General features: G+C 43.4%; 2 protein-coding genes across 3 annotated transcripts; one reads left to right on the plus strand and one right to left on the minus strand.

Annotated features, from left to right (window-relative positions):
- The first annotated feature begins 12,734 nt into the window (after positions 1-12,734).
- LOC124699919 (protein IQ-DOMAIN 5-like) lies at positions 12,735-18,160 on the plus strand. Of its 2 annotated transcripts, none has more exons than XM_047232141.1 (7): positions 12,735-12,854; positions 14,125-14,278; positions 14,980-15,210; positions 15,640-15,867; positions 16,509-16,622; positions 16,826-17,315; positions 17,736-18,160. In XM_047232141.1, the coding sequence occupies exons 2-7, from the start codon at positions 14,168-14,170 to the stop codon at positions 17,864-17,866; spliced, it is 1,305 nt and encodes a 434-aa protein (XP_047088097.1). In that variant the 5' UTR covers positions 12,735-12,854; positions 14,125-14,167; the 3' UTR covers positions 17,867-18,160. The 2 variants fall into 2 exon arrangements, with proteins under 2 accessions (XP_047088097.1, XP_047088098.1); XM_047232142.1 differs by lacking the exon at positions 17,736-18,160 and having other exon boundaries at positions 16,826-17,078; positions 17,174-17,309.
- Positions 18,161-19,298: 1,138 nt separating this feature from the next.
- On the minus strand, positions 19,299-22,239 carry LOC124703760. The gene is made up of 3 exons (XM_047235985.1): positions 20,850-22,239; positions 19,991-20,089; positions 19,299-19,495 (listed from the first exon to the last, which is right to left on the minus strand). Exons 1-2 carry the CDS (start codon positions 22,111-22,113, stop codon positions 20,037-20,039), a joined length of 1,317 nt encoding a protein of 438 aa, XP_047091941.1. The 5' UTR covers positions 22,114-22,239; the 3' UTR covers positions 19,299-19,495; positions 19,991-20,036.
- Positions 22,240-24,282: the final 2,043 nt, after the last annotated feature.

Consider the following 24,282-nt stretch of genomic DNA (forward strand, 5'->3'; position numbering starts at 1 on the left):
AGAAGCATTCCTCTCAATACAAGGTTTAGCTAGCAAGGTTGTTTGAAGCAAAACACAAGTATGAAACTGGTACAGCAGAAACTTACATAAGAACATATTGCAAGCATTATAAGACTACACTGTCTTCCTTGTTGTTCAAACACCTTATACCAGAAAATATCTAGGACTTTAGAGAGACCAATCATGCAAACCAAATTTTAACAAGCTCTATGTAGTTCTTCATTAATAGGTGCAAAGTACATGATGCAAGAGCTTAAACATGATCTATTTGAGACACAACAATTGCCAAGTATCAAATTATTCAAGACATATTATACCAATTACCACATGAAGCATTTTCTAGCTTCCAACCATATAGCAATGAAGCGAAGCAAAGTATTCAACCTCGCCATGAACATTAAAAGTAAAGCTAAGAACACTAGTGTTCATATGAAACAGCGGAGCGTGTCTCTCTCCACACAAGAATGACTTTATTCAGAAATGAAGATAACAAAACGAAAATAAAAGCACACAGACGCTCCAAGTAAAGCACATAAGATGTGACGGAATGAAATATAGTTTCACTAGAGGTGAACTCGATAAGTTGTCGATGAAGAAGAGGGATGCCTTGGGCAATCTCTAGCTTAGATGCTTGAGTCTTCTTGAAATATGCAGGATGAACCACGGGGGCATCCCTAAGACATTCTTACTTATCGAAGATACTACGATACAACCCCTATACTTGTGGGTCATCATATGCATACTCAAACCATTTAATCATGATAAATCACCCTTACTTCAGACAATACGAACATGCATAGCAAATCACATGATATTCAACAAAGGTGTAAAAGTTGATGGCGTCCCCAGAAACTTGGTTACCTCTCAACAAGCAACTTATAAGAAATAAGATACATAAGCGACATATTCAATACCACAATAGTTTTTAAGCTATTTTCCCATGAGTTATGTATTGCAAAGACAAGGAATGAAATTTTAAAGGTAGCACCCAAGCAATTTACTTTGGAATGGCAGAGAAATACCACATAGTAGGTAGTTATGGTGGACACAAATGGCATGAGTTTTGGCTCAAGGTTTTTGGATGCACGAGAAGCATTTCCTCTCAGTACAAGGCTTTGGCTAGCAAGGTTGTTTGAAGCAAACACAAGTATGAACCGGTACAACAAAACTTACATAAGAACATATTGCAAGCATTATAAGACTCTACACTATCTCCTTGTTGCTCAAACACTTTTACGAGAAAATATCTAGACCATAGAGAGATCAATCATGCAATCCAAATTTCAACAAGCTCTACAGTAGTTCTCCACTAATAGGTTTAAACTACATGATGCAAAAGCTTAAACATGATCTATGAGAGCTCAAAACAATTGCCAAGTATCAAATTATTCAAGACCATATCCCATTTACCACATGAAGCATTTTCTGTTTCCAACCAAATAGCAATCAATGAAGCGGTTTTCAACTTCGTCATGAACATTAAAGTAAAGCTAAGAACACCATTGTTCATATGAAAAAGCGAAGCGTGTCTTTCTCCAACACAAGGAATGCTAGGATCCGATTTTATTCAAACAAAAACAAAAACAAAAACAAAAACAAACAGATGCTCCAAGTAAAGCACATAAGATGTGACGGATAAAAATATAGTTTCACTAGAGGTGACCTGATAAGTTGTCGATGAAGAAGGGGATGTCTTGGGCATCCCCAAGCTTAGATGCTTGGGTCTTCTTGAAATTTGCAGGGATGAACCACGGGGCATCCCCAAGCTTAGACTTTTCACTCTTCTTGATCATAGTATATCATCCTCCTCTCTTGACCCTTGAAAACTTCCTCCACACCAAACTCAAAGCAAACTCATTAGAGGGTTAGTGCATAATAAAAAATTCACATGTTCAGAGGGGACACAATCATTCTTAACACTTCTAGACATTACCAAAGCTATTGAAAGTTAATGGAACAAAGAAATCCACTCAACACAGTAAAAGAGGCCATGTGAAATAAAAGGCAGAATCTGTCAAAACAGAACAGTCAGTAAAGATGAATTTTTTAGAGGCACTTAATAGGATCAGATGAAAAAGATCAAAACTAATGAAAGTTGCGTACATATCTGAGGATCACGTATGAATTTTTGCAGCATTTTACGAGTTTCTACAGAGAGATCTACTCAAATTCGTGACAGGTAAAAAATATGTTTATGCGCAGGAATCCAAATCTAGTATCAACTTTACTATCAGAGACTTTACTTGGCACAACAATATGATAAGGAGAGGTTGATACAGTAGTAACAACTTCCAAGACACAACAAAACAGTAATAAAAACATACATGGGTTATCTCCCAAGAAGTGCTTTTCTTTAACGCCTTTCAGCTAGGCGCAGAAAGTGCAAATCAAGTAATATCAAGAGAGTAAGCATCAACATCATAATTTTCCTTACAAACACAACTTGTCACAGAGGGTACCTTAGATGCTCCATTATCTAAATTTCCCATAGTGGTACTAAGGGTTTTTATCAATTTTAGGCTTATAATAATTCTTTGGCTTAGGCACCTTAGAGACGACATACATGAATTTTTGCTCCTTACCCACATAAGCTTTCTCCTTAAATTTAAGAGAAGAAAAAGTTGAACCCAAGGTTCCCATAGCTTCTTCAAGTTCACCAATCCTATGGGTTTGATTATCATGGATAGCACAAGTTTCTAAAATAGCAATTCTTTCATTAATTCCTCCTAGGGATTTATCAAGTTTATCAGTATTATCAAGTAATATTCCCAATTTAGTCTCAACACTTGGAAGATTTTTCTCTATGGCTTCCAACTTTTTCATGACATCCTCAAGAGAGATTTCAATTTTAGTTTCATTAACAGGTGGTATTCCAACTAGACTCTCAATGATGCAACTAGCTTCTAAAGCAGGAGTACCTAGGAAATTACCCCCTGAAAGAGTATCAAGAACATACCTATTCCAGCTAGATATACCAACATAAAAGTTCCTAAGGAGGATAATAGTGGAGTGTTTCTTTGTGCACCTATGACGAGCATCACTAATTCTATACCAAGCATCTTTAAAACTTTCTCCCCCTTGTTGCTTAAAAGAACGAACTTCAACTTCAGGATTACTCATTTTAGCAACAGTAAAGATAAACAAAGCAAAACCGAATTAAATAAAGTAAAACAAGTAACTAATTTTTTGTGTTTTTGATATGAGAAGCAAACAAGACAGAAAATAAAATAAAGTAAAACAAGCAACTAATTTTGTGTGTGTTTTGAATATAAAGAAAGCAAACATAACAGAAAATAAATAAAGTAAAGCAAGACAATAAACAAAGTAAAGAGATTGGATGTGAGAGACTCCCCTTGCAGCGTGTCTTGATCTCCCCGGCAACGGCGCCAGAAAAATTGCTTGATGGCGCGTGAAGCACACGTCCGTTGGGAACCCCAAGAGGAAGGTGTGATGCGTACAACAGCAAGTTTTCCCTCAGTAAGAAACCAAGGTTATCGGACCAGTAGGAGATGAATGCCACGTGAAGGTTGTTGGTGGAGGAGTGTAGTGTGGCGCAACACCAGGGATTCCGGCGCCAACGTGGAACCTGCACAACACAATCACAATACTTTGCCCCAACTTAACAGTGAGGTTGTCAATCTCACCGGCTTGCTGAAAATAAAGGATTAAACGTATGGTGTGGAGAATGATGTTTGCTTGTAGAAAACAACAGAGAACAAAGATTGTAGTAGATTGTATTTCAGATGTAAAAGAATGGACCGGGGTCCACAGTTCACTAGTGGTGTCTCTCCAATAAGATAAATAGCATGTTAGGTGAACAAATTACAGTTGGGCAATTGACAAATAGAGATGCACATACATATATCATGATGAATACTATGAGATTTAATTAGGGATTACGACAAATAACATAGACCGCTATCCAGCATGCATCTATGCCTAAAAAGTCCACCTTCAGGTTAGCATCCGCACCCCTTCCAGTATTAAGTTGCAAACAATAGACAATTGCATTAAGTACTGCGCGTAATGTAATCAACACAAATATCCTTAGACAAAGCATCGATGTTTTATCCCTAGTGGCAACAAGACATCCACAACCTTAGAACTTTCGTCACTCGTCCTGCATTCAATGGAGGCATGAACCCACTATCGAGCATAAATACTCCCTCTTGGAGTTACAAGTATCAACTTGGCCGAGCCTCTACTAGCAACGGAGAACATGCAAGAACATAAACAACACATATATGATAGATTGATAATCAACTTGACATAGTATTCAATATTCATCGGATCCCAACAAACGCAACATGTAGCATTACAAATAGACGATCTTGATCATGATAGGCAGCTCACAAGATCTAAACATGATAGCACAAGAAGAGACGACAACCATCTAGCTACTGCTATAGACCCATAGTCCAAGGATGAACTACTCACGCATCAGTCTGGAGGCGGGCATGGTGATGTAGAGCCCTCCGGTGATGATTCCCCTCTTCGGCATGGTGCCGGAGGCGATCTCCTAAATCCCCCGAGATGGGATTGGCGGCGGCGTCACAGTAACTTTTTTCGTATCGTGGCTCTCGGTCATAGGGTTTTCGCGACGGAGGGAATTTATAGGCGAAGGGTCAGAGTCGGGAGGCGCCCGAGGGGCCCAACCCATAGGGCGGCGCGCCTAGAGGTGGGGCCGCGCCCCCCTAGGGTGTGACCGCCTCGTCGCCCCTCTTCGTCTCCTCTTCGGACTTCTGGAAGGCTCCGAGCAAAATAAGACCGTGGGCTTTTGTTTCGTCCAATTCCGAGAATATTTCCTGTGTAGGATTTCTGAAACCAAAAACAACAGAAAACAAGAACTGGTTTGTTGATAGGTTAGTGTCGGAAAATGCATAAAAATGATGTAAAGTGTATATAAAACATGTGAGTATTGTCATATAACTAGCATGGAACATAAGAAATTATAAATACGTTTGAGACGTATCAGGTATCATAGGTAGATACCGTATCATAGCATGTAGAACTAGAAAAATTAATGTCAAACAAATATTGTACTCACTCCGTCCCAGTTCATAGGGCTTACGCGTATTTCTAGGTTATCAATTAGGCTAACATAATATCAATTGTGCAATACAGAAAATTATATGATTAGAAAGTAGGGAATCTAAGGTTTCTAATGATATATATTTTGTAATATATATGTATTGTATTATCTTGATCAAATTTACGATCTAGAAATACGTGTAAGCCCTATGAACTGGAACAGAGATACACTTTTATATTGAGATTCTACAAACATTAAATACATGTAACATATGATACTACTATATGATATTATGCATTGTGAAGATAATATCGTACACTAGTATCATATGCATAATACTACTATATGATACTCCCCATTGTGACTAGTCTAACCACTATGAAAGTAGTAACATAGAGTAGTAACTTGTGCATGTTACTAGTCTATGTTACTTACCACTATGATTAGTCTTATAGGTACTAAGACTAGTCCGATATGAGTATTATAAGTAGTATCATGCATGCCATGTTGGCAAATATCTGAGATTGCGCACCAATTAATGAGGTGAGAGTATCATAATATGATATCGTATCATAACACGTAAAACTAGAAAACTTAATGATAAACACATCGTGTACACAAATTTGCATTAAGATTTTATAAAATATTAAATATGATGATACTATAATATTATCTTATGATACTATGTATTATGGGATAGTATCATAAACTACTATCATATGCATGATACTAGTGTATGATATTTCCCATTGTAACTAGTCTAACAACAAATAATGACACGGTACCAACAACAGCATGCAAACCACATCCAATAATTATTCAGTGCTTGAGTACTACACAGACCGTGGATCAACCAAACAAGTGATGTCGTAAACTTTTGCTTTAGCGTTGAAGATTTCAAGCACTAGGTACACTCTTTGCTGACGTAGGATGTGATTTGTTGATCGAAATAGCTTCACACACTACAATTCATGTACGATATTTGTACACAATTCCTGCAGCTCGTGCTAGTTATGGCTGCTAATTAATTCTCTGCCACATGCCTAAGTCAAGCCCAAATTACCTTTGCTCATTCGAGTTTGCATTGAGCTTCTCTTGCTGAAATCTCCGTACACAAATCGATTGCTTAAGAGCATCTCCACTGGCGCCGCTGATAGCGGTCTCGATAGGTATTTGGGGGCTGGTGTAGTTTTTTTTGGCTCACATCAACGCACCCCAAAAAACAAGAGCGTGGTACGAGATGTACCGCGAGTAGCGGCGTCCGTAACAACACCGACACGGCAACACCCCGACGTTCATGCCTCCGCCGGCGCTCGGCGTTGAAACTGGAAAACAACTGTCAATATGCGGCACCGCGTGTAGATTGAGATCCGCGCAAATACCTAAAAACCCAAGAGGCCAATTTTTTTTTGCAGCAACACCCCCCCCCCCCGGCGCGCGATGCTCCATATACGCGGATTTTCGGTCACGCGTTCCAGTTCGCTGCATCTAGTCGATATGGTTGGCGCGCGGACAGTTTAGCTTCCCACTTTGCCACCCACGCGCCGCCGCCGCTGATATGCACGCCCCAGCGAGATTAGTCGTCCCCTAGCCCTAAGCCGACCGCCATGGACTCCGATGCCACCCTGGTGCCCACCGACACCGCCGCTTAGCACCAATTGTTGCAACCGTTCGTTCCCCCGGCCCCGTTGTGGACACCTCGACCAACATCGTCGATGTTCCTGTTGCCGCGATGGCTATGGGCAAGAGGAAGCGGCAGAGCCTGCCTTCCGCGTGTGGCGTCTCCACACATGCCTCCTCTACGCCACTGCCAAGGTGGCGCCTCGGGTGCGGGCAAAATCGAATGCAGGAGGCCCCGCCACTGCGGCAAAGAAGAAGCGGAAGGCATCCACGACCCATGGCTACCCTCCATTGGACGATTCAGCGGACTCCCCTCTGGCGTTGTTCCCGTCTTTGATGGTGGCAGCCTCGCCTGACGAAGCAAGGTACACACTTTTGTCTCCGCTCTCAGGCGTTCAATTTTGTTAGACTACTCATAGTGGGAGTAACATAGGTAGTAACATCACACGTTTCAAGATATTTTGGTGACATGGCATGATAATAAATGATGAAAGAGAGTGGGGTGGTAACTAGCTATGTTACCATAACATCACACTTTTCAAGACAACATGAGTCTACAACATAATAAATATTAGTTTGCATGACACCACACATATGTTACTCTCCACTATGAAGGTAGTAACATAGAGTAGTAATATGTGCATGTTACTACTCTATGTTACTCCCCACTATGACTAGTCTTAACCGCCGCTATGTCGGTTCATTAGTTACGGTTAATTGCATCAGTGTTATGCGGTACCGCCAGATGGGGCTCTGCTAGAGTTGCTCTAATTCTTTATCTAAGTATATGAAAGTAAAAAAAAAACACAGGTGGGGCCTAGCAGAAGAAAAGGATGGTCCGGTCCCATTATCCAATTCCCAGCCCAGCCCAAACCTGAATTGTGTTCGCCTCCAGTTGCCTGGCGCGAGATAGAGTCGCAGATCGTATGAATATCGGACAAAAATTATTATTGTGTGTATAGCAGGACTCTTTGTTGATTTGTTACCTACTACGTATTTTGGTGGGTCTGAGGCTAAGCCTGTGCTGAGAAATGAATAGCCCCCCTACTGCTAGACAACCGTGCTATGGCAAAAGTTCAGACTTGTCTTCAAGTTCTGAATCTCTATTGGGCATCAACAGGGACAACGAAAAGTTCTGAATATCGATAAGTTTACAACTCCAGCCTAAATGGATTCAGAGGAAAGATTTCAAGGAATGGTAGTAAGCTCAAATTGATTTACAGGAAACATGTCAAGGAATGGATATTTAAGCTTCGTTTGGCAGCACAACAGCCTAGAACGCAGAACTGCAGATACAAAAATTACTGCCGTCACCACGCTGGTGTCCCGAATTAAACTAGCGTTGGGACGTGCTCGTCCTCCCGTCTTCCAACGCCATTAAACAGGCAGTAGAGAACCCGAAGCGGCGGGCGTGCGTGTGTGCAGAAAATCCATCCAGAATTCCATTTCGCTGGTATAATTGCATACTTGCATCCATCAATAAATAGAGGGAGCTAGCTTCCGCCTACCAGCAGCTCTGGCATATATCCAGCTATCTGATCAGTCATGGCAGACTGGTCGTCGCTTCCTCCGGACCTCATACGCCGCGTCGGCGACCTCTTCCTGGTAGACAACGACATCGACTATTACATGAACATGCGGGCAGTCTGCCACAACTGGCGCTCGGCCGCCGCCGATCCATGCGCCGAAGGCGCCGGCGACACCCGCTTTTGGCCTCGGCGGTGGGTCATGCTAGACGAGGCATCCAAGGACGACGACACCCGCCTCTTCGTCAACGTCGATACCGGGCGCTTCCTCCGACGGCGCTTGCCGTTGCTCCGCGTCCACGTCCTGACCGGCTCCTCGGACGGCCTCATCGTCCTCGGGGACAGGCCGTACCCGTACCGCGCGCGCGTCTTCAACCCCTTCACTGGTACCATGGTGAAGTTCGCCGCGGCGATACGTCCTGATCTCCCGGTGCTCGTCGCGGTGACCGACTCCGACCCGACGCTGCTCTTCGCCATGGATGTCTCTTCCGGCTTGGACCTGTGGTGCGCCGATTCAGCCAGCCAACGCTTCTGGCCGCAGCCCTCTCCACCGGACCCACTCCACGGTAGAAGCATCCTGTCCTACAGAGGCGACGTCTACATGGTGGATGTGTGTGCATCAGTAATCAAGATCGCGGGGGTGGTGCGGCACTCTACCACCGGCGAGCTAATAGCCGAGATCGTGGACGTGGTCGTGTCCTTGGAAGTTGGAAGGCGCAGGGACAGACGTCAAGAAGTTCAAAGGGTGCAACTACCTCGCCGAGTCAGGCGGCGACCTCCTGCTCATTCGTCTTGTACCTAGTGACTGGGGAGTCATGGAAGTTTACAGGGTCGACGTCGAGAGGAAGGTAGTCGAGCCGGTGAAGAGCATCCGCGGCCGCGCGCTCTTCCTCGGAGCCAGGTGCGTGTCCGTGGATGCGGCCAAGTTCCCGTCAGTCGACGGCGACTGCGTGTACTACACCACCTGTCGGCAGATATGCTGCTGTGGGATTTACAGGTATAGCCTAGGTGATGGCACGAAGGAGATGGTATTTCCTGCCGAGCAGAAGCATCACGATGAGAGCTTTCGTGTTCGTCCACTCAGTCTCGTTCAGGTCCTCAACACCTTCTGTAACCGTGGCCGCTCTAGGTGTATAAATTTAGGAGCTGGTCTAACTCTACCTAGTGAAGGATGGAGTAGGACCTGATTTCCGTTTACTGCCAATATGTCAAATCCGTACTAAATTTAGCCTTCATTCGAGAGCATGTCCGAGTCAGGGATGTCGTTGCTGGAACAAAGATGTGAATCAAATGTAATAGTAGTATAGTACTCCACTCCTTACTGTGTTTTTCCAGAAAAAAAAAGTATCCTGAGAGCTTTCGAGCTACTTTAATTAGACGAAAAAAGCGGTCACCCGGAGATTAACTGGGTAAGAGCAACTCTGGGCAAAAGCCTGCCTGAACCTTTTTTAATTTTTATAGTCAGCTAGAACTAAGTTAAGCTACACTGTACCGAAGTATGTACAGAAACAGAAAGAAACTGTCACTATACAGAGGCCGCCAGATTGCAAAATCTTACACTCCAGTCAAGGAGAATAGCTTTTTGATTTTCGTTTCCGCAGCAGTGTGACCAAAGAGAAAGATCAGCAGCACATCTGCTGAAGGTGTGATCACAGATATCGGTCCTGCCTATCTCTCATCCTCCTCACAACTTGGGAAATATGGCGCGAGCAGAATAGGCGAATTTATCGAAAGGAGGAGCTGACCGTGGATGCCTTGGTTGTGCAGATCCGAGATGAGGCGGCCCTTTGGAACATGGCCGGAGCAACAATCCCTTTCGATCTGGGTTGAGTAACTTGAGTTGTGCGTTTTTTTTTTCTTTCTAGGGTGACTAAGGCCTGCCCTTTTTTTCCACCCACCAATGAATTTAGCAGAACATTCAACAAAAAAAGATATCCATCCTGCGTAAAAAAATACAACTCTCTGTCTTTTTGCGTTAAAAAAAAAACCAAGCAGACCCCATAAAAAGGTTGGCCCAGATTTTTTTTTATCGAGTCTTAAGTATTTGTCTTTCAAATCTGAATATAGCCGGATTTGAGGCTCGCGTTTCCCGCAGATAGGCGCTTGATAGTTGGTGGGACGTAAATTTTAGCTCCACACATGTAGCTCCCTCACAGCCACCACTAATATGACAATCATCGTCGATTCCAGCCCCGTCACGCTGTGTAGAGTCGTTGTCACTAAGGCGGTTTGCTGCCCGCTAGACCCACGTCAGCGTAGCCTCAATCGGCTCCTCCATGTCCGTCTGCCACTTCGCCGTCGCCGTTCATGGGGTGCTCCCAAGGCTTTTACCAGTTGGGACGAAGCACAAGCAGCAAGGCAACTATGTCGGCCAAGTAGGCGGTGGCCTTGCGGCTACGAGATCCGGGGCAACTCCCGCATCGACGGTGCCTGCCGCCAAAGGTGCGAAAGAGAGGGCTTCCGGAGGCAGATGAAATCCATGTCCGCTGGCCCATCGAAACAAAAGAAGGTGCAATCGCACGCATGGGCGCTTCCTCAACCTCCAATGGCACTGTTGCCTGCAGGCGCCGATCTGGACAGGTACGGCTCCAACATGTTGGTCGAATCTCCCATTAGGTAAAGTTTCTCCCATTTTATCTAAATTGTGGCGAATTGGTTATATTTCTTACTTGCTTGGTAATTTAATTTCATAGCTAGGAGTTGCACACCGTTCCTACCTTGTACTACCTCCTGCCCAAAATATGTTACATGTAAGCTTTAGTCAAAGCCAATTTTTGTAAAATTTTATCATCTATATTGTTAAAAATATAAACATATACAATAAAGAATAATATTTTTAGAATTTTCATGGTAGATCTTTGTATTATTATCTATATTTTTGGTCAAAGTTTGAACGGTTTGACTTGCACGGAAAATTATGCGCAACATAAAATAATCAGGAGGGAGTATGTGAATACATTGGAGGTGAATGAGGTGAACATTGGTACAGGATGCTTACAAGGATGGTACTCAGGTTGGAGGAAATTGAAGAGGAGGCATTTGAAGCGATGGTGACAAAAGGAAATGCACTTAGAATTGCTACCTACATAGATTTGGAGGAACTCGTTTTGTTGAAGGCACATGAGAGGATTTCGCTCGGTGTTGTGTCCGACAATGATCAAACCGACATTAAATATTGGCAAGGAATTGAGGACATGTTTCATCGTGATATGCCAATCCCTTCTACCCGCACATAGAGATCACTTCAAGGCCGATATGATGCGATCAAGCGAACTTGTAGCTGTTAGAGCGCTTGTTCGGAGCAAGTGAGAAATGCACCTTCAAGTTGATGCACAATTGATGACTATGTGAGCTTCTATGATCTTATAGTATGAAGTTTTAGTGTATCTGTTTAGTATAAGGTAATGTGCTTGGTGGTGATGATGTTGATGGTGGTGATAGTGTTGACGTTGGTGCTGTGATCACCCAATGGCTAGTGATGGAGGTGGCGATGACCACACAATGTTCGGTGATGGAGGTGGCACATTGGGCGGTAATAGTGCTACGGCCGGTGGCACTGTTGAAGATGCTGTCAGGGATGACTCTGATGCACACATTTCCATTTGATCGATGGGTTTTTATTTAATTGCACATTTTTGATATGTTTTAAATTGATACTTTTCCTATTGCGCATGTTTGATCTGATCATCAGAAACATGTTTGTTTACGAGACTGTTATTTATTATTAGTTATGCTGTAAAATATTTGCAAACTATAAAATTTTCTACTTCTACTTGTTTGTTAGAGCTATACTCTCTTGGTCCTTAAATAAGCAGGTTCATATCTTTTGGCGTAATTCAAATTAAATTTGACCAAACATATAAAAAAAAGGGTAGTGCATCATATGGGTATATTATGGGGAGTGGTGTTTTGGCTCATGGAAGAATATGCTCTATTTATTTTAAAATTCATCTTAGATATATTTTGAAATATTTAAAAAAATTAAATAAAAAATTCGCACGTTCATCTTCACGTGCTGCGTGCCCATAAAGTTGTTTAATGAAAAATCGACTTGTTGTATGACATGTGTAAAAAAGATAAAATTTGATGCTAAAATAAGGCATTTAACAAGATAATTTTCTCTTCTTTTACATAAGCCACAAAAAATACCGGGTTTTCGCGAAACTTGATAACTCACACATGTTTTGGAGATGGGCATGTACATTTTCTTGTCAAACAATTTCAACACTTCAAAATATGTATTTTTAGTAGAGGAAGCGTAGACATCCGGAAGCCAAATTAAATTTCCACTAAAATCAACCTTTTAGTCAAAACTGCAGAATAGTGGTTATTTTGCGGTTTTGTCCGATTTGCTATTATATGCTCATAGAGGACCGATGTTTTGGGATCTACTAAGCTTCTCTAACTATTTGACGGAACAGTTATGTTCCTGTGCCAGCTCCTTGGGAGATCTATTTTCCTCCTTTCTGCTCTTCTTCTCCTAATTTTATTTTGCTTCAAAGAAACGAAAAGTGCAAATAAGAGGAACAGAATAAAAAACGAAATCCAAAGTCAGAAAGGAAGAGGAGAGGGGGGCACGACTCGAGAGAGAAGAGGAGAGCGAGGGTGGGAAACTGGGAATGGTCTCCACTCTGCAGCCAGCCCAGCCGTCGCAGCCTCTCCTCTTCGCCGCCCAGGTGAGCCCCAACACCCATCCGATGCAAAGAATCGCGCAATCTGTAGGCATTTCGATGAGCGCCGCCTCTGGGCTGTGCGCTCATCGTCGTTTCCTCTGTGGGGTGCGACTCAGTCTAATTCGGGGCCTCGGTTGAATGATTCATGGGCGTGTTCTTGGATTTGAGTCGCATTTTTGCTAGATTTTGGGGAATTTTCTAGCATCTGAGTTCCGCGTCCCTTGGTTATGCCTGCCTCTGGCGCTGATTTGTGCGCGCGTTTCGATGGTTTGGAGCTACATTGCTTATGCGATGTTTTTGTTAAAGTTTCTCATGGACTTGGTTTTCGAAAAACAAAATGCTTATGGAGTTTCAGCCAATCCGTGCATAATCGAAGTGCTTGCATCTTTTTGCGAGATTTTTAGATGGAGAGCTGTAAAAAAGGCTCCATTTGTGACAAGCTCTGTACCCTTTATTTTTTTCTTTCTCAAAAGCTGGCTCCTTTTGGGGGCTAGCCGTGTCTTCATTTGGTGTAAAGTTTCAGTGAATCTCCAAGGCACTTGCTTGCTGGGTCTTATTTGGAGATCCAAATATTATTGCCTTGGAGAAATTAGTCGAGCTTACATTATGTGTCGCCTGCAACTCTTGAAATCTTGTGCTGAAATGCGTTCCTCTTGGGAATTATTTGAATTTCGCTCAGTTGCTAGCTGCATTCACGGGATACATTGTTGCTCATATTCTGCAAAAACTAAGCAGTTTCCTCATTCTAGTCCGTATGACCCATATTCCAAAGTTGCCTGCTGAAGTGCTCTTCAGTTCCAGTCTAACACGCAAAACAATTTTTTTGCGTTTACTGAAAATTAGATCGCAGAGTAGGATTAGAAATCAGCATGTATAATAGATTGATGCCGTAGTCTTGACTGTATTATATACTTTCATGGCAACCACTAGTGAAGGAATGACAGAATATTTATGTTGCTTCCAACTAACCTTATCATACAGCTTAGGTTCTTTATGACACGGGCATTAATCATTGGATAGGATGATTTTCTCTTGTCATACCAAATTTCATGGTTCATGAGAAGACTTCTAAATTATTTGGTCATTTTTTCAAAATGTTGTATGTGCACTCTTACAGTAGTATTGATATACATTGCTTGACATTCTAGTAATTGTTGTGCAGTGTTTCTTGGTTCTATGCTGTGAGTCATCTTTGTTCTTTTACTTAAGTTATATAAGCAGAAGGCAGCTTTACTTCATTAGTATAGTAAACATCACAATATTCTGAATGCAGGTCTTAGGTGATTGAACTAGAAGAAAGAAAAGGTTGGGTTATCATGGGTATTTCATCTAAGTGGATTAAATCACTGGTTCGCATAAGAAAGCAAGAAAAGGGGAAGACTTCACAAAATCAAGAAACAACACAGACTACCGAGAGCAGTGAAACCGTAAGTAATGGTGTCCGCCTTGGGTTGTATAACTTGTAATCCACTTAATGTCTTATGGAAATATTTTTATCAACTTAGCTATACTCTGAACTCTGAACCTATGATTATTTTGTTTGTCTTTTGTTTCTGTTTCCTTCTCATATGTGCTATCACTGCTATGTGCACGGCTTGATAGGTGCATGTGCTTTTGGTTTTTTGTCTTTCTATGAGAGATTTGGGAACATGACAAACCTTAAAGAATGAGCAAAACTGCAGAAGTGGATGGTTTACCAAATTTGGTCTGTCTGATGCCACACAAGTGCTGTCGTTGCTATGTCTTTGTCATGGGCTTGCTGCTCAACAACTCTGCTCCACTGTCACTAGTTCCAAAATAGAGTTATTCCGTGTATGCCAGTGTTGTACCAACAAAACAACAATCACATTATGTGGTTATTACTATCTGTATATTTAATGTTGTGCACTGATATAGCAAATGTAGGTTGTTACTGCCACCCACTTTCGTTCTTCTATCCACTTACCTACAAAATAAGAACAAGGAAATAAAAGCATGCTGGACCAAAGCTTTGATTGAGCACTTAATGACATGTTTTTGTTAATGCTTACTTTATTAGGTTTAAATTTTGACTACACTTTCTTAGTTATACTACTTATTAGTTGTTACTGCTGTATTGGCTCCCATCATGACAACTATCATATTGCAGAGCTCTGTTGCTGGACAGCTACACAAACGAAAGCATTCTCTAGATTCTGCACTAGAAGAACTTGCAGTACCTAGTGATACATCCAATGATGACAACAACACGGAGATGGTTCCAAATTCCATTTCTTCAGAATGTACATCACTTGATGTGCATGTTTCTCAGACTGGAGAATTTTCTAGACTAGAGGATTTGGCTGCAACAGTTATTCAGTCTGCATTTCGGTCGTTCTTGGTATGCTATATTTGAACACTGTTGTGGTAGACAACGGATATCTTCTTCGTTTTGCCATGTCGAGGAGGCAATGCTACTAAATAGTGAATATTCAGGATTCAGTTACTTTTAACTAAATCTGGAGATAGTCAGCAAATATGAAGGGCAAGAGACTATACATGTTATTAAGATAATCGAAGAAAAACAGAAAAGAAGATTTAGTGAGGTCCTAGTTAATTCTTCAATGACCATGAAAAGACAATGAGAAATTAAATCTTCTTGTCCTGAATTAAATTTAATAAATTATCCAGATATATAGTTGTAGTGTATGAAAAATCATTAGTTGAAGAAGCTATGGCTTTTGTATGATATGTTAGCTCATGATTTGAAGCATCCATCCTTTCACTGATTCTGACATTTTGATCTTTTGTTTTTTTTCTTACATTACAGGCTCAGCGGGCTTTACGGGCGCTGAAAGGTATAGTTATACTGCAGGCCCTTGTTAGGGGCCATATTGTGAGAAAGCAGACAGCAGAAACACTTCAGTGTATGCATGAGCTGGTAAGAGCTGAAGCTCGTGTCAGAGCAAGAGAAGTTGGTGTTGCTTTAAAAAGCCAGATTGCACGGAAAAAGGTCCCTGAACAAGATGATAGTGAGAATCACGTTCGAGAAATTGAGGTAGGCCACCTGATCTGTTAGAAATAAATATACTACCCTATGTCCCTATCTATCATTCAATTAAATAAACTACACTTCAATACATATAACAAGAGCAAGTCATATATTTTTCTATATAGGGATGGAAGGACACAAACTGGAACATTAAAGAGTTTAAATTTATTATTTGGTGTATAAAATTTAGTTACAAGTGGTCAGTTGAAGGATGATGAGAATGAAAGTACACATGCTATCATGGTTCATCGGCTGACTTGGATTGAATGAGCTGGGATTAGGGCTAAGGAAAATGTTTTTACAGATTTTAAGGGTGTAATTGCTGCTATGGAACATTCAGTTGTCGTGTGTCTATCCAGCTGTATGTTCTTAGGGCCTTATGTTCTGAATGAACAGCATTTTTCTTCAACCTTTTGATATTCTGCCAATTATTGCAGCAATAATGAATTCAGGGCCATTAGACCTGTTGACCATTAACATTGTTTTCCAAGTGGAAAATATATCAAGTCATACATTTTTTTCGAAAAGGGGAACGGAGCCCTGGCCTCTGCATTAAGGATCCAAGTCGTACATGGGTGACATAAATATGTTTCTCTAATAGACCTGTTTAAGGGATAACATTTTTAACTCTGCAACAACAAATGTAGGAGGGCTGGTGTGGCGGTACTGGTTCCGTGGAAGAAATACAAGCTAAAGTACTTAAAAGGCAGGAAGCTGCGGCGAAACGCGAGAGAGCAATGGCATATGCGTTGACTCATCAGGTAATTTTGGAGGGAACTACACCAGAATACCTGAACTAGTTGAGACTTGTTAAGTGAGGTGAACTTGGTGCTCTTGAATCAATTTTTTTTGTAGAAGATGCACTGATAGATGACGATAAGTGCTCACACTGAAAGTTCTGTACTATTTTTTTATATCTGTTAACCTCTTTGAAGCCAGTAAGCTCTGTTTTTGTATTGGTTAGAGGCAAGCTGGTTCAAGGCAACAGAAACCTACAAATCTGCACGGACTCGAACCTGATGACAACCACTGGGGATCAAACTGGGTAGAGAGGTGGGTTGCTGCACGTCCATGGGAGAACAGGTTACTTGAAAATAATCCTAAAGAGAGCATGCCGACGTGCGATGATAATCAGCATGAGGAAACAAAGTCTCAGGCCATACCAAAGGTCAAACTGCCAACTTCAAATACTCCTAATGGCCTGAACAAGAAGAAAGGTGCAAACCACAAGAAGTCTTATTCTGATGTAAATTTTACTTCATTCGGACGATCACGTGTACTTCCATCCACCTCTTTGGGATCGTCCAAACAGAAGCCGAAGTTGGTAGATGAGGGCTTTGAGGAAGTCAGCTCGCAGCCCATAGATATAGCTTCTTCATCTGCGCTCAATCAGAAAGATAAGCGTTTGCAGCTCAACACATCAGCCAAGAAGCGGCTCTCCCTGCCAAATAATGGTAAAACACACAATGGTCACAACTCATCCAGCCTTTTTGTTGTCTTTAAGCATAAATGCTTTGAATCCTAGAATGATTTTCTCATATTGCATAGTTGTACGTGCATAGTTGTATCAACGGTGCATCCTACAAGAGTTTCTTTAGTTGCACCACTAACAGAGGCTTAAATGCTGTAAAAGAAATCTTTATTGCATTGGAAGCCTACATGAGCTGCTTACCAAAACTGTTTCAGCAAGATTTTTTGAAGGTCTTTTCATATGAGAATCTAGCTGATCTTTGCCTCTTTCACTATGATTGCTCGTGTGCCTAGCAAATTATTTAGAAACTGAGTTTATGTACATCTCTCCTTTTTCTGCCATGCATTTCCGTGAAATCAACACTCTGTAGGCGTAATTGAGCAAGTTTTGTTGTTTCCAACAGTTAGCGAGGGAGCAGTGAAGGGGACGAACAGCAAAAAACCGATGAATCGATCTGCCAGCGCTAAGTCTGACCTGAAACCTCGGGCGAGCGCTCCTAACCAAGACCTGAAGCAAGTTGAGTTACATGGCTGAATTGCACATACCCTTTCCAATCTGACTTGGGCAAATCTGATCTGTTCCTGGTGTTTCGTTTCTCCAGCTGTGCAGGCTACATCTCCGTACATAGATTTTTTTTTTTTTGAAAAGTTTGTGCATCTAGGTTGACGGTGTGTGTCTATATTCCCATTTTGCGAGGTTCTGGCTATAATGATATATGTTATCTTTGTTGTTGTTGTTGTTGTGGTTGTTGATTTTTCTTATGTTTTACCCTCTTGTATGTTGTTCTACCTGCTGAATCAAGCGTTTATGTTGTTGTGATGACAAACACGTGTGCTCCTTTTCAATTTATTTTGATCATTCTATCTGATCAATTATCATCACCAACGTATATCAGAAGATGCATAATTTTCGAGATCAGTGCATTTCAAGAACTTGTGTGCTGCTGTGTAGTAGATGTCATCCCGTAGATATTTCTTGTACACATAAGCTGAATGTGTTCGGTAATTATGAGAAAATTCAGTGCTGCTCTCTATGATTGAGCTCTCCTTTATCAGAGTGTAGTGTGTGGAAGTTTCTCGTGAGTCCTACTTTTGCAGACCACCAGCCTCTGCTTGTACCGTTGCATCTTTGAGGGTACAATCATGCAGTTCAAAAGCTGCAACTTCTTGCAGATATGTGTACGATTGAAAGGTGGATCTAAACCTGCATTTTCTTTGCTCGCATCACGTGGTGTGACACCAGCTCCGCGTTTTACTGCCTCGGTAGATTTCTTTAAATGCCAGAAGAAACCATGCATCTTTCTGTGCAGCCCAACTGAAGAAACATGGCAGTGCAGACACTTGAATGGATTTCTGCTCCAAATGGGAATGGCAGCAAATTTTGGAACATATACAAACTAGTTACCAGTTGTATCCAGTGTCTTGTGATCACCATTTTTTTTAATACAGCAGATAAGCACTGGTTCTCTAAGTGAGGTTTCGTAGGAGTATGTGATATGATTCCTGTGAGATTTCCTGGCCAGTTGTGTGGATGCCTAGAGATGATATGATTCAATCTTAACCAACAGTTACCATGTACAAGTATATATCCATATACTATCTAATAAGTGTAACAATTATCCCGAGGAACAAATGTACTCCCTCCATCCATAAAGAAGATGTCGGAATTCTGTCTAAATTCGGATGTACCCTATACAATAAAGTGTATAGATACATCTAAATTTACACAAACATGCGACATCCTTTTATGGACAGAGGTAGTAATTTATAACAACAATGGAATTTTGTCAACATCTGAAATGATCTGCATAAGAAAATGTGAGCTTGACCTTCCTAGGATATATTGTTTTTACATTTATTTTTTTAACGGTTCATGATGGTTAACAAAGTCATAAATGTGCTCCAAAACTCCCCTGGCTGAAGAGAGAGCAGCCAAGCACAACTATGCAAAAAGATGCAACCGAACCTTAGTAGAATTATAGGTTGGGAAAGCTGAACTTCCCTTCATTAGGTACCAATATAGCATCTTGTTACATTAGGAACCTAGATAGACTACGGCACACGTTGGACATGTTCTTTTGGAAAGAGCACATATACAGACTGCCGACTGCACTGATGCAATGCGACAAAATCGTTGGTACTGCAGCAGCATCCAGTACTTCACCTGGAGAAAACAAAATTGCCAACCAGTTACTAATTACAAATACAGAAAAAAAACTAATAGTAAACCTATGCAGCACACATGGTTGAAAACAGTTTGTTAACATGTCTTTGCAAAGTCGTAAAATATAACAGATATCACCTTCCTGGCTATATCTCCTAGGATTACCTATGACAACAAACTAAATCCTTGAGCCAGACATTGCAACTTATTTGAATGCTAATAACATTTTGCTGTCAGCTTGCGACTCTGAAATAGCTGAACCAAGGGAAAACTCTAGGCATGGCCACATAGGCACAATCAGGTAATATAAGCATCAACACCATATGTAACATCTGACCCAAAAGGGAAAGTCATGTTGCCTAGCGACACCATCGTTTCAATTGTTGCAATAGTTTGTGGGCGCATGCTGCCCACGTTGGCAGCCAGATAGATATGTTTGATACAAAAAAATAAAACAACCAAATTTTTTGCAAACTATGCACAAGATGTTCTTACCTGTTGAACAATTCTAGAACCTCAGCACATGAGACCGGAAATCATTCTATGCATCGTGCAATATTTCAACTCCATTACATCCACCAGGAATGGCTAGGTCTAGAAGCATAAGAAGTCAGGCAATTAATAAAAGATAGATAAGAGAATGCAATAGTGAGTCGGTTACATAGATGATTTGACAAATATAACTTGAAAAAACCCTCTTTTTTATATACGTCCTATAACCCACTTTTGATACTAAAACTTAATTCGCAGATATTTTTAAATGCCAAGACCATTTATGAAAATGGTAAAATGTAGCTATTTCATAATGAAAGTTTTAGCTGATAAGGAAAAAATACTGTTTCGATTTTTTCCCCCACGTACAAGCAGACAAAACTGTAACATGCCTGAACTGATAAATTCTAGCAACAAAAGTGATTTTGGTGTTCAGCTTTAAGTACATCTAGCCTATTAGAGACGAGAAATTAAACTTATTTTTGTGTGGTGCAAGTTTGCAGCAGGGGTCTTCAACAAGTGACAAAAGAACTATTATTTCAGAAAGTATAGATTCAGGGAAAGTTGTTATTATGGAGATAACATTAATATCAATACCAAAACAGATAGTACTAGATAAAATAATAAAACTAACTTTGAGGATCCAAACACGCCAAATGAGTTACTCATTTGAGATTTCATTTGTTACCTCTGAAGAGTGAAGACATAAAAAAAATGGCTACAAGCGTGTCACAGTATATACCTAAGTTTAAGTTGCTAGTGAACACTTGAGAAGAACAAGAAAAGTATTCCATCAACCATATCTAGAACATCACTGGATCTAGTAACTAACATAATACAAGGACTAAGGATGAGCAATCACCTGGTGTATAGAAACTTGCAAAAGGGCAACACTTGATAGGATAACCGCTTTCATAAAGTTTTCTGAACTGCATGGACATAGGTTGAACCATGTAGACATTGCCATCTACAAATACAATGATTGCACGGTTATCCTCATCATACCCCAGTATTTCCATCTTTCTCATCGATCCCTCAATCTGAGGAGGGAGGCCAAGAAGGGTATGCACTTCGAAGGCGTTGTGCAGCAACCATGTAGTACCACCATGACAAGAGACCATCCTCTTCCACACTTGGAGTTCATCGCAGGTGAATATAGCGAGACCGAGAGCATCGTCCTCTACCCTGATTATCTGATGTTTGAAGCTGATATTAAGACATGGAGGCCCCTTGATCACACCTAGGCTCTGCCTATCCAAATCAAACTCAACAATGTCGTCCGTGAGATCATACAAATCTAGAAAAGTTCTGTTGGGAGTCACACTCTTAGATGACCAGTAAAGGACATTACCAACAAGGATTCCAGGATTACAATTAACAAGCTCACATTGATCCGTTGTTGTGATGACATTGCCCCAAACGCCAGTCTCCGAGCAGTATACACAAGCGATTGGTTTGAGACCTTTGCCTCCTTCCAGGCACATCAAGACCACCTTGAAGGGGCTCGAGTGGCAGCTGCCGTGCACGTGGCCGTCGTCCGCGGCAGCGCAGAGCACATCCCCATAGACCCCATAGCTGTGTAGCTCTCGGAACGCTGGTGGAGCGGCAACACGGTGGTGCTCGCCGGTGATGGGGTCGCACACAATGATCTTATTCGGATTCACGTCCAAGAGGAGGACGCGACCGTGGCGGCATCCGCGCAAGTTGATCCTCCCGCGGTGGCCAATTTGACGTTGCAGGTCGAAGCGCTCCTGAGGAATGCGGTCTGGAGGGCCTAAGGTGGATCTGAACTTGATGCCCCAGATGTGGGGCTCGAAGACGCCGAGGAGGGGCGTCTTCCCTTGGTGGGCGCGGAAGCGGCGGAGGAACCGGGGGTCGGTGACGAGGCCTCGCCAGTTCTTGCAGACCGCCGAGGCGCGCAGGAGGGAGGATGGTTGCGGCGGGAGGCGGAGGAGGATCTCCCGGAGCATGTCCTCGTTGAACGGCAGGGATTCAAGCGCCTCCGGCGATTTGCCGCGGCGGCGACGGACGCGGCGGGTCGTTCCGACGCCATCCTCGCTCGCGGGGATTCGCAGGTGGAGGCGCGGGCTGCGGCAGCGGGGCATTCCGGCTACCTCGTCACTCATGTCGATTTGGGGATTGTGACCCGGGTTGCGGCGGCGGCCGTCTCCTCGCCGCCGACGCCGAGACCTAGAGGACACAGGGGCGAGGTGTTTTCCGGAGGGATTTGGAGGAGTCGGGATTTCAGTCAAGTGACACTGAAATCTGAAGAATGGATGTGGATTTTTTTTCTGGCAACTGGATGTAGCTTTCTGACTAGTGACGAAATCGTGAAATTCTGAGGTACGTCATTGATATGTTCGTGATCCTCGTCCATGCCGTCGGTGCGCATCATCATGATTTCCCTCTCCTCGGCCAAGAGCTCCTTCATGGCCTTGGCTTCTTTGGCTGCGATCATCTTCATGTCAAGCTCGGCCTTCAACTTGGCATCTTCCCTCCTTGCTTGCACCTTGGCAAGCTTCACCTCACTCTTCTTGTCGGTGATGAGGAGCTTGGTCTCCAACGTCTTCATCGTCAATGCCTCCTTGGACTTCATGAGTTGATCCAACTTCTCCCGAAGCTAGCTGCTTCAAGTTCTACCTTGACCCTCTCCTTGGCCTTCTTGTTGCCCTCGGGCTTGCCGTTGTTTCTCCCACTCATGTCCTCTGCTTCATCATCCATGGTGAGAAGTGCCTCCTTCTTGCACTTTGGCTCGTTGTCCCGCAACTTCCACTTAGGAAGATGTTGAAGGATGGAAAAACAATGTTGAAATTGAAATTCCTTGTTCTTCGAGCCGGCCATGTCCTTGTACCATTGTTGAGCATACTTGGGCTACACAACAATAGTATGAGGAGATGTTTCCACATCATCAACACATAATATGGATAGCTTGTGATGTTTCCACATCATCAACACAACACAAAGAAAACTTACATAGTCCTCCGGCACGCATCCACTAGGAGGGTTGTCGGCCACTTGATCCATGGCAGCACTCGAACGAGAACAAGCCGGCTTGATGATGTTCCATCGGCCTTCAAGGGAGCGGTAGGATCTGTCCGCCATGCTCTTCGTGCGAGGCTTCAGCTGGTGGTACATATCCTCAATGCGCTGCCAATAGCGCTTGTCGCCTTGGTCCACTCCGGTGCACGCATCCATCCCCACCTTGCTCCAAGCACGGACCAAGATGGCGTCTTCGATCTCGCTGTAGTTCGCCGTGCGTGGCTTCGGCGTCGACGAAGAACCGGGGGCAGCCGGATCAACCTCAACCACCTCCTCATCGTCACCCTCATCCTCCTCCTCGTCATCAAAGTCTTCAACGTTGCACTCCCCATCGAATGCACCGATACCGGCGTCCAAATTCACCGCGGATTCGTTGAGCATGTCCAAGTAGGATGTTGTGGACTCAACATCGAACACCTTGTCTACGTCGATGGTGGGTGGCGGCGGCGCGGCGGCGCAACGGCCGGAACCGGACGGAGGAGGGGTCGTGACCTTGGAGGGCGGTGGAGGCGCGAGGCCGATGCGGCCGATTGCCTTTGTCCGCACCTTGGCCGGCGCGGCGCCCCTCGGCCCGGCCGCCTTGGTCTTCATCAGGCCCGCCTTCTTGGCAGCCGGCGGCGCTTCGCCCGGTGAATCGGTGGCCGCCGCAGGTGCTTCGAAAAATTGCTTCGGGATCCTCTTCCTCTTCGACGGGATGGTGGAGGCGATCATGGCCGACACGACGCCGGCGGTCGGCGGACCTCTGACGGGGACATCAACCACCGCGCCCGAAGGAGGTGTACCGTCGGCGGTAGGCGGCTCTTGCGGACGGTCCATGGCGGCCGGATCCGGCCGGGAAGGGCGGGCGGAGGAGATCGGCAGCGGCGGCGGCGGTTGGCTTCGGCCGAAACCCTTCGCGCGCAGTGGACCGGACGATACCGGTTTCGCCCACTATCCCCGCTCCCACCCCGCACAAGTAGGGGGCGACGACCCGCCCCGTACTCGAAAACAGCAAAAACGATGCGGGGGCCGTTTTACGGGCGTGCTAGACGGCCGGGTAGAGCCGAAACCCTCAAATCGGCGGTTATTATACGGGTTTGCCCCTTTTACGGGGTCTGTTAGACCTGCTCTTATGTAGTATAAGCGTCCAGAGGATGCCAGCTATTCTTCTTAAGAGCATCCCGGCCCGTCTCCGCGACGAGGCACCATGACGCGTTTTTTCACCCGGAGGACAAAAACGGCCCGGCCGCGCTTCCGGTTCCTCGTTTTCGTTCGGA

The sequence above is a fragment of the Lolium rigidum genome, chromosome 3 (genome assembly GCF_022539505.1).
Source record: "Lolium rigidum isolate FL_2022 chromosome 3, APGP_CSIRO_Lrig_0.1, whole genome shotgun sequence".
NCBI classification, from domain to species: Eukaryota; Viridiplantae; Streptophyta; class Magnoliopsida; order Poales; family Poaceae; genus Lolium; species Lolium rigidum.

What these genes read in the sequence shown, in the direction of transcription:
- LOC124699919 (XM_047232141.1), top strand. Translation starts at nt 14,168, where the DNA reads ATGGGTATTTCATCTAAGTGGATTAAATCACTGGTTCGCATAAGAAAG. An exon ending in ATCACGTTCGAGAAATTGAG is followed by an intron (nt 15,868 to 16,508) that starts GTAGGCCACCTG and finishes CAACAAATGTAG; the next exon opens with GAGGGCTGGTGTGGCGGTAC. An exon ending in CATATGCGTTGACTCATCAG is followed by an intron (nt 16,623 to 16,825) that starts GTAATTTTGGAG and finishes TGTATTGGTTAG; the next exon opens with AGGCAAGCTGGTTCAAGGCA.
- LOC124703760 (XM_047235985.1), bottom strand. Translation starts at nt 22,113, where the DNA reads ATGAGTGACGAGGTAGCCGGAATGCCCCGCTGCCGCAGCCCGCGCCTC. An exon ending in TGCAAGTTTCTATACACCAG is followed by an intron (nt 20,090 to 20,849) that starts GTGATTGCTCAT and finishes TTATGCTTCTAG; the next exon opens with ACCTAGCCATTCCTGGTGGA.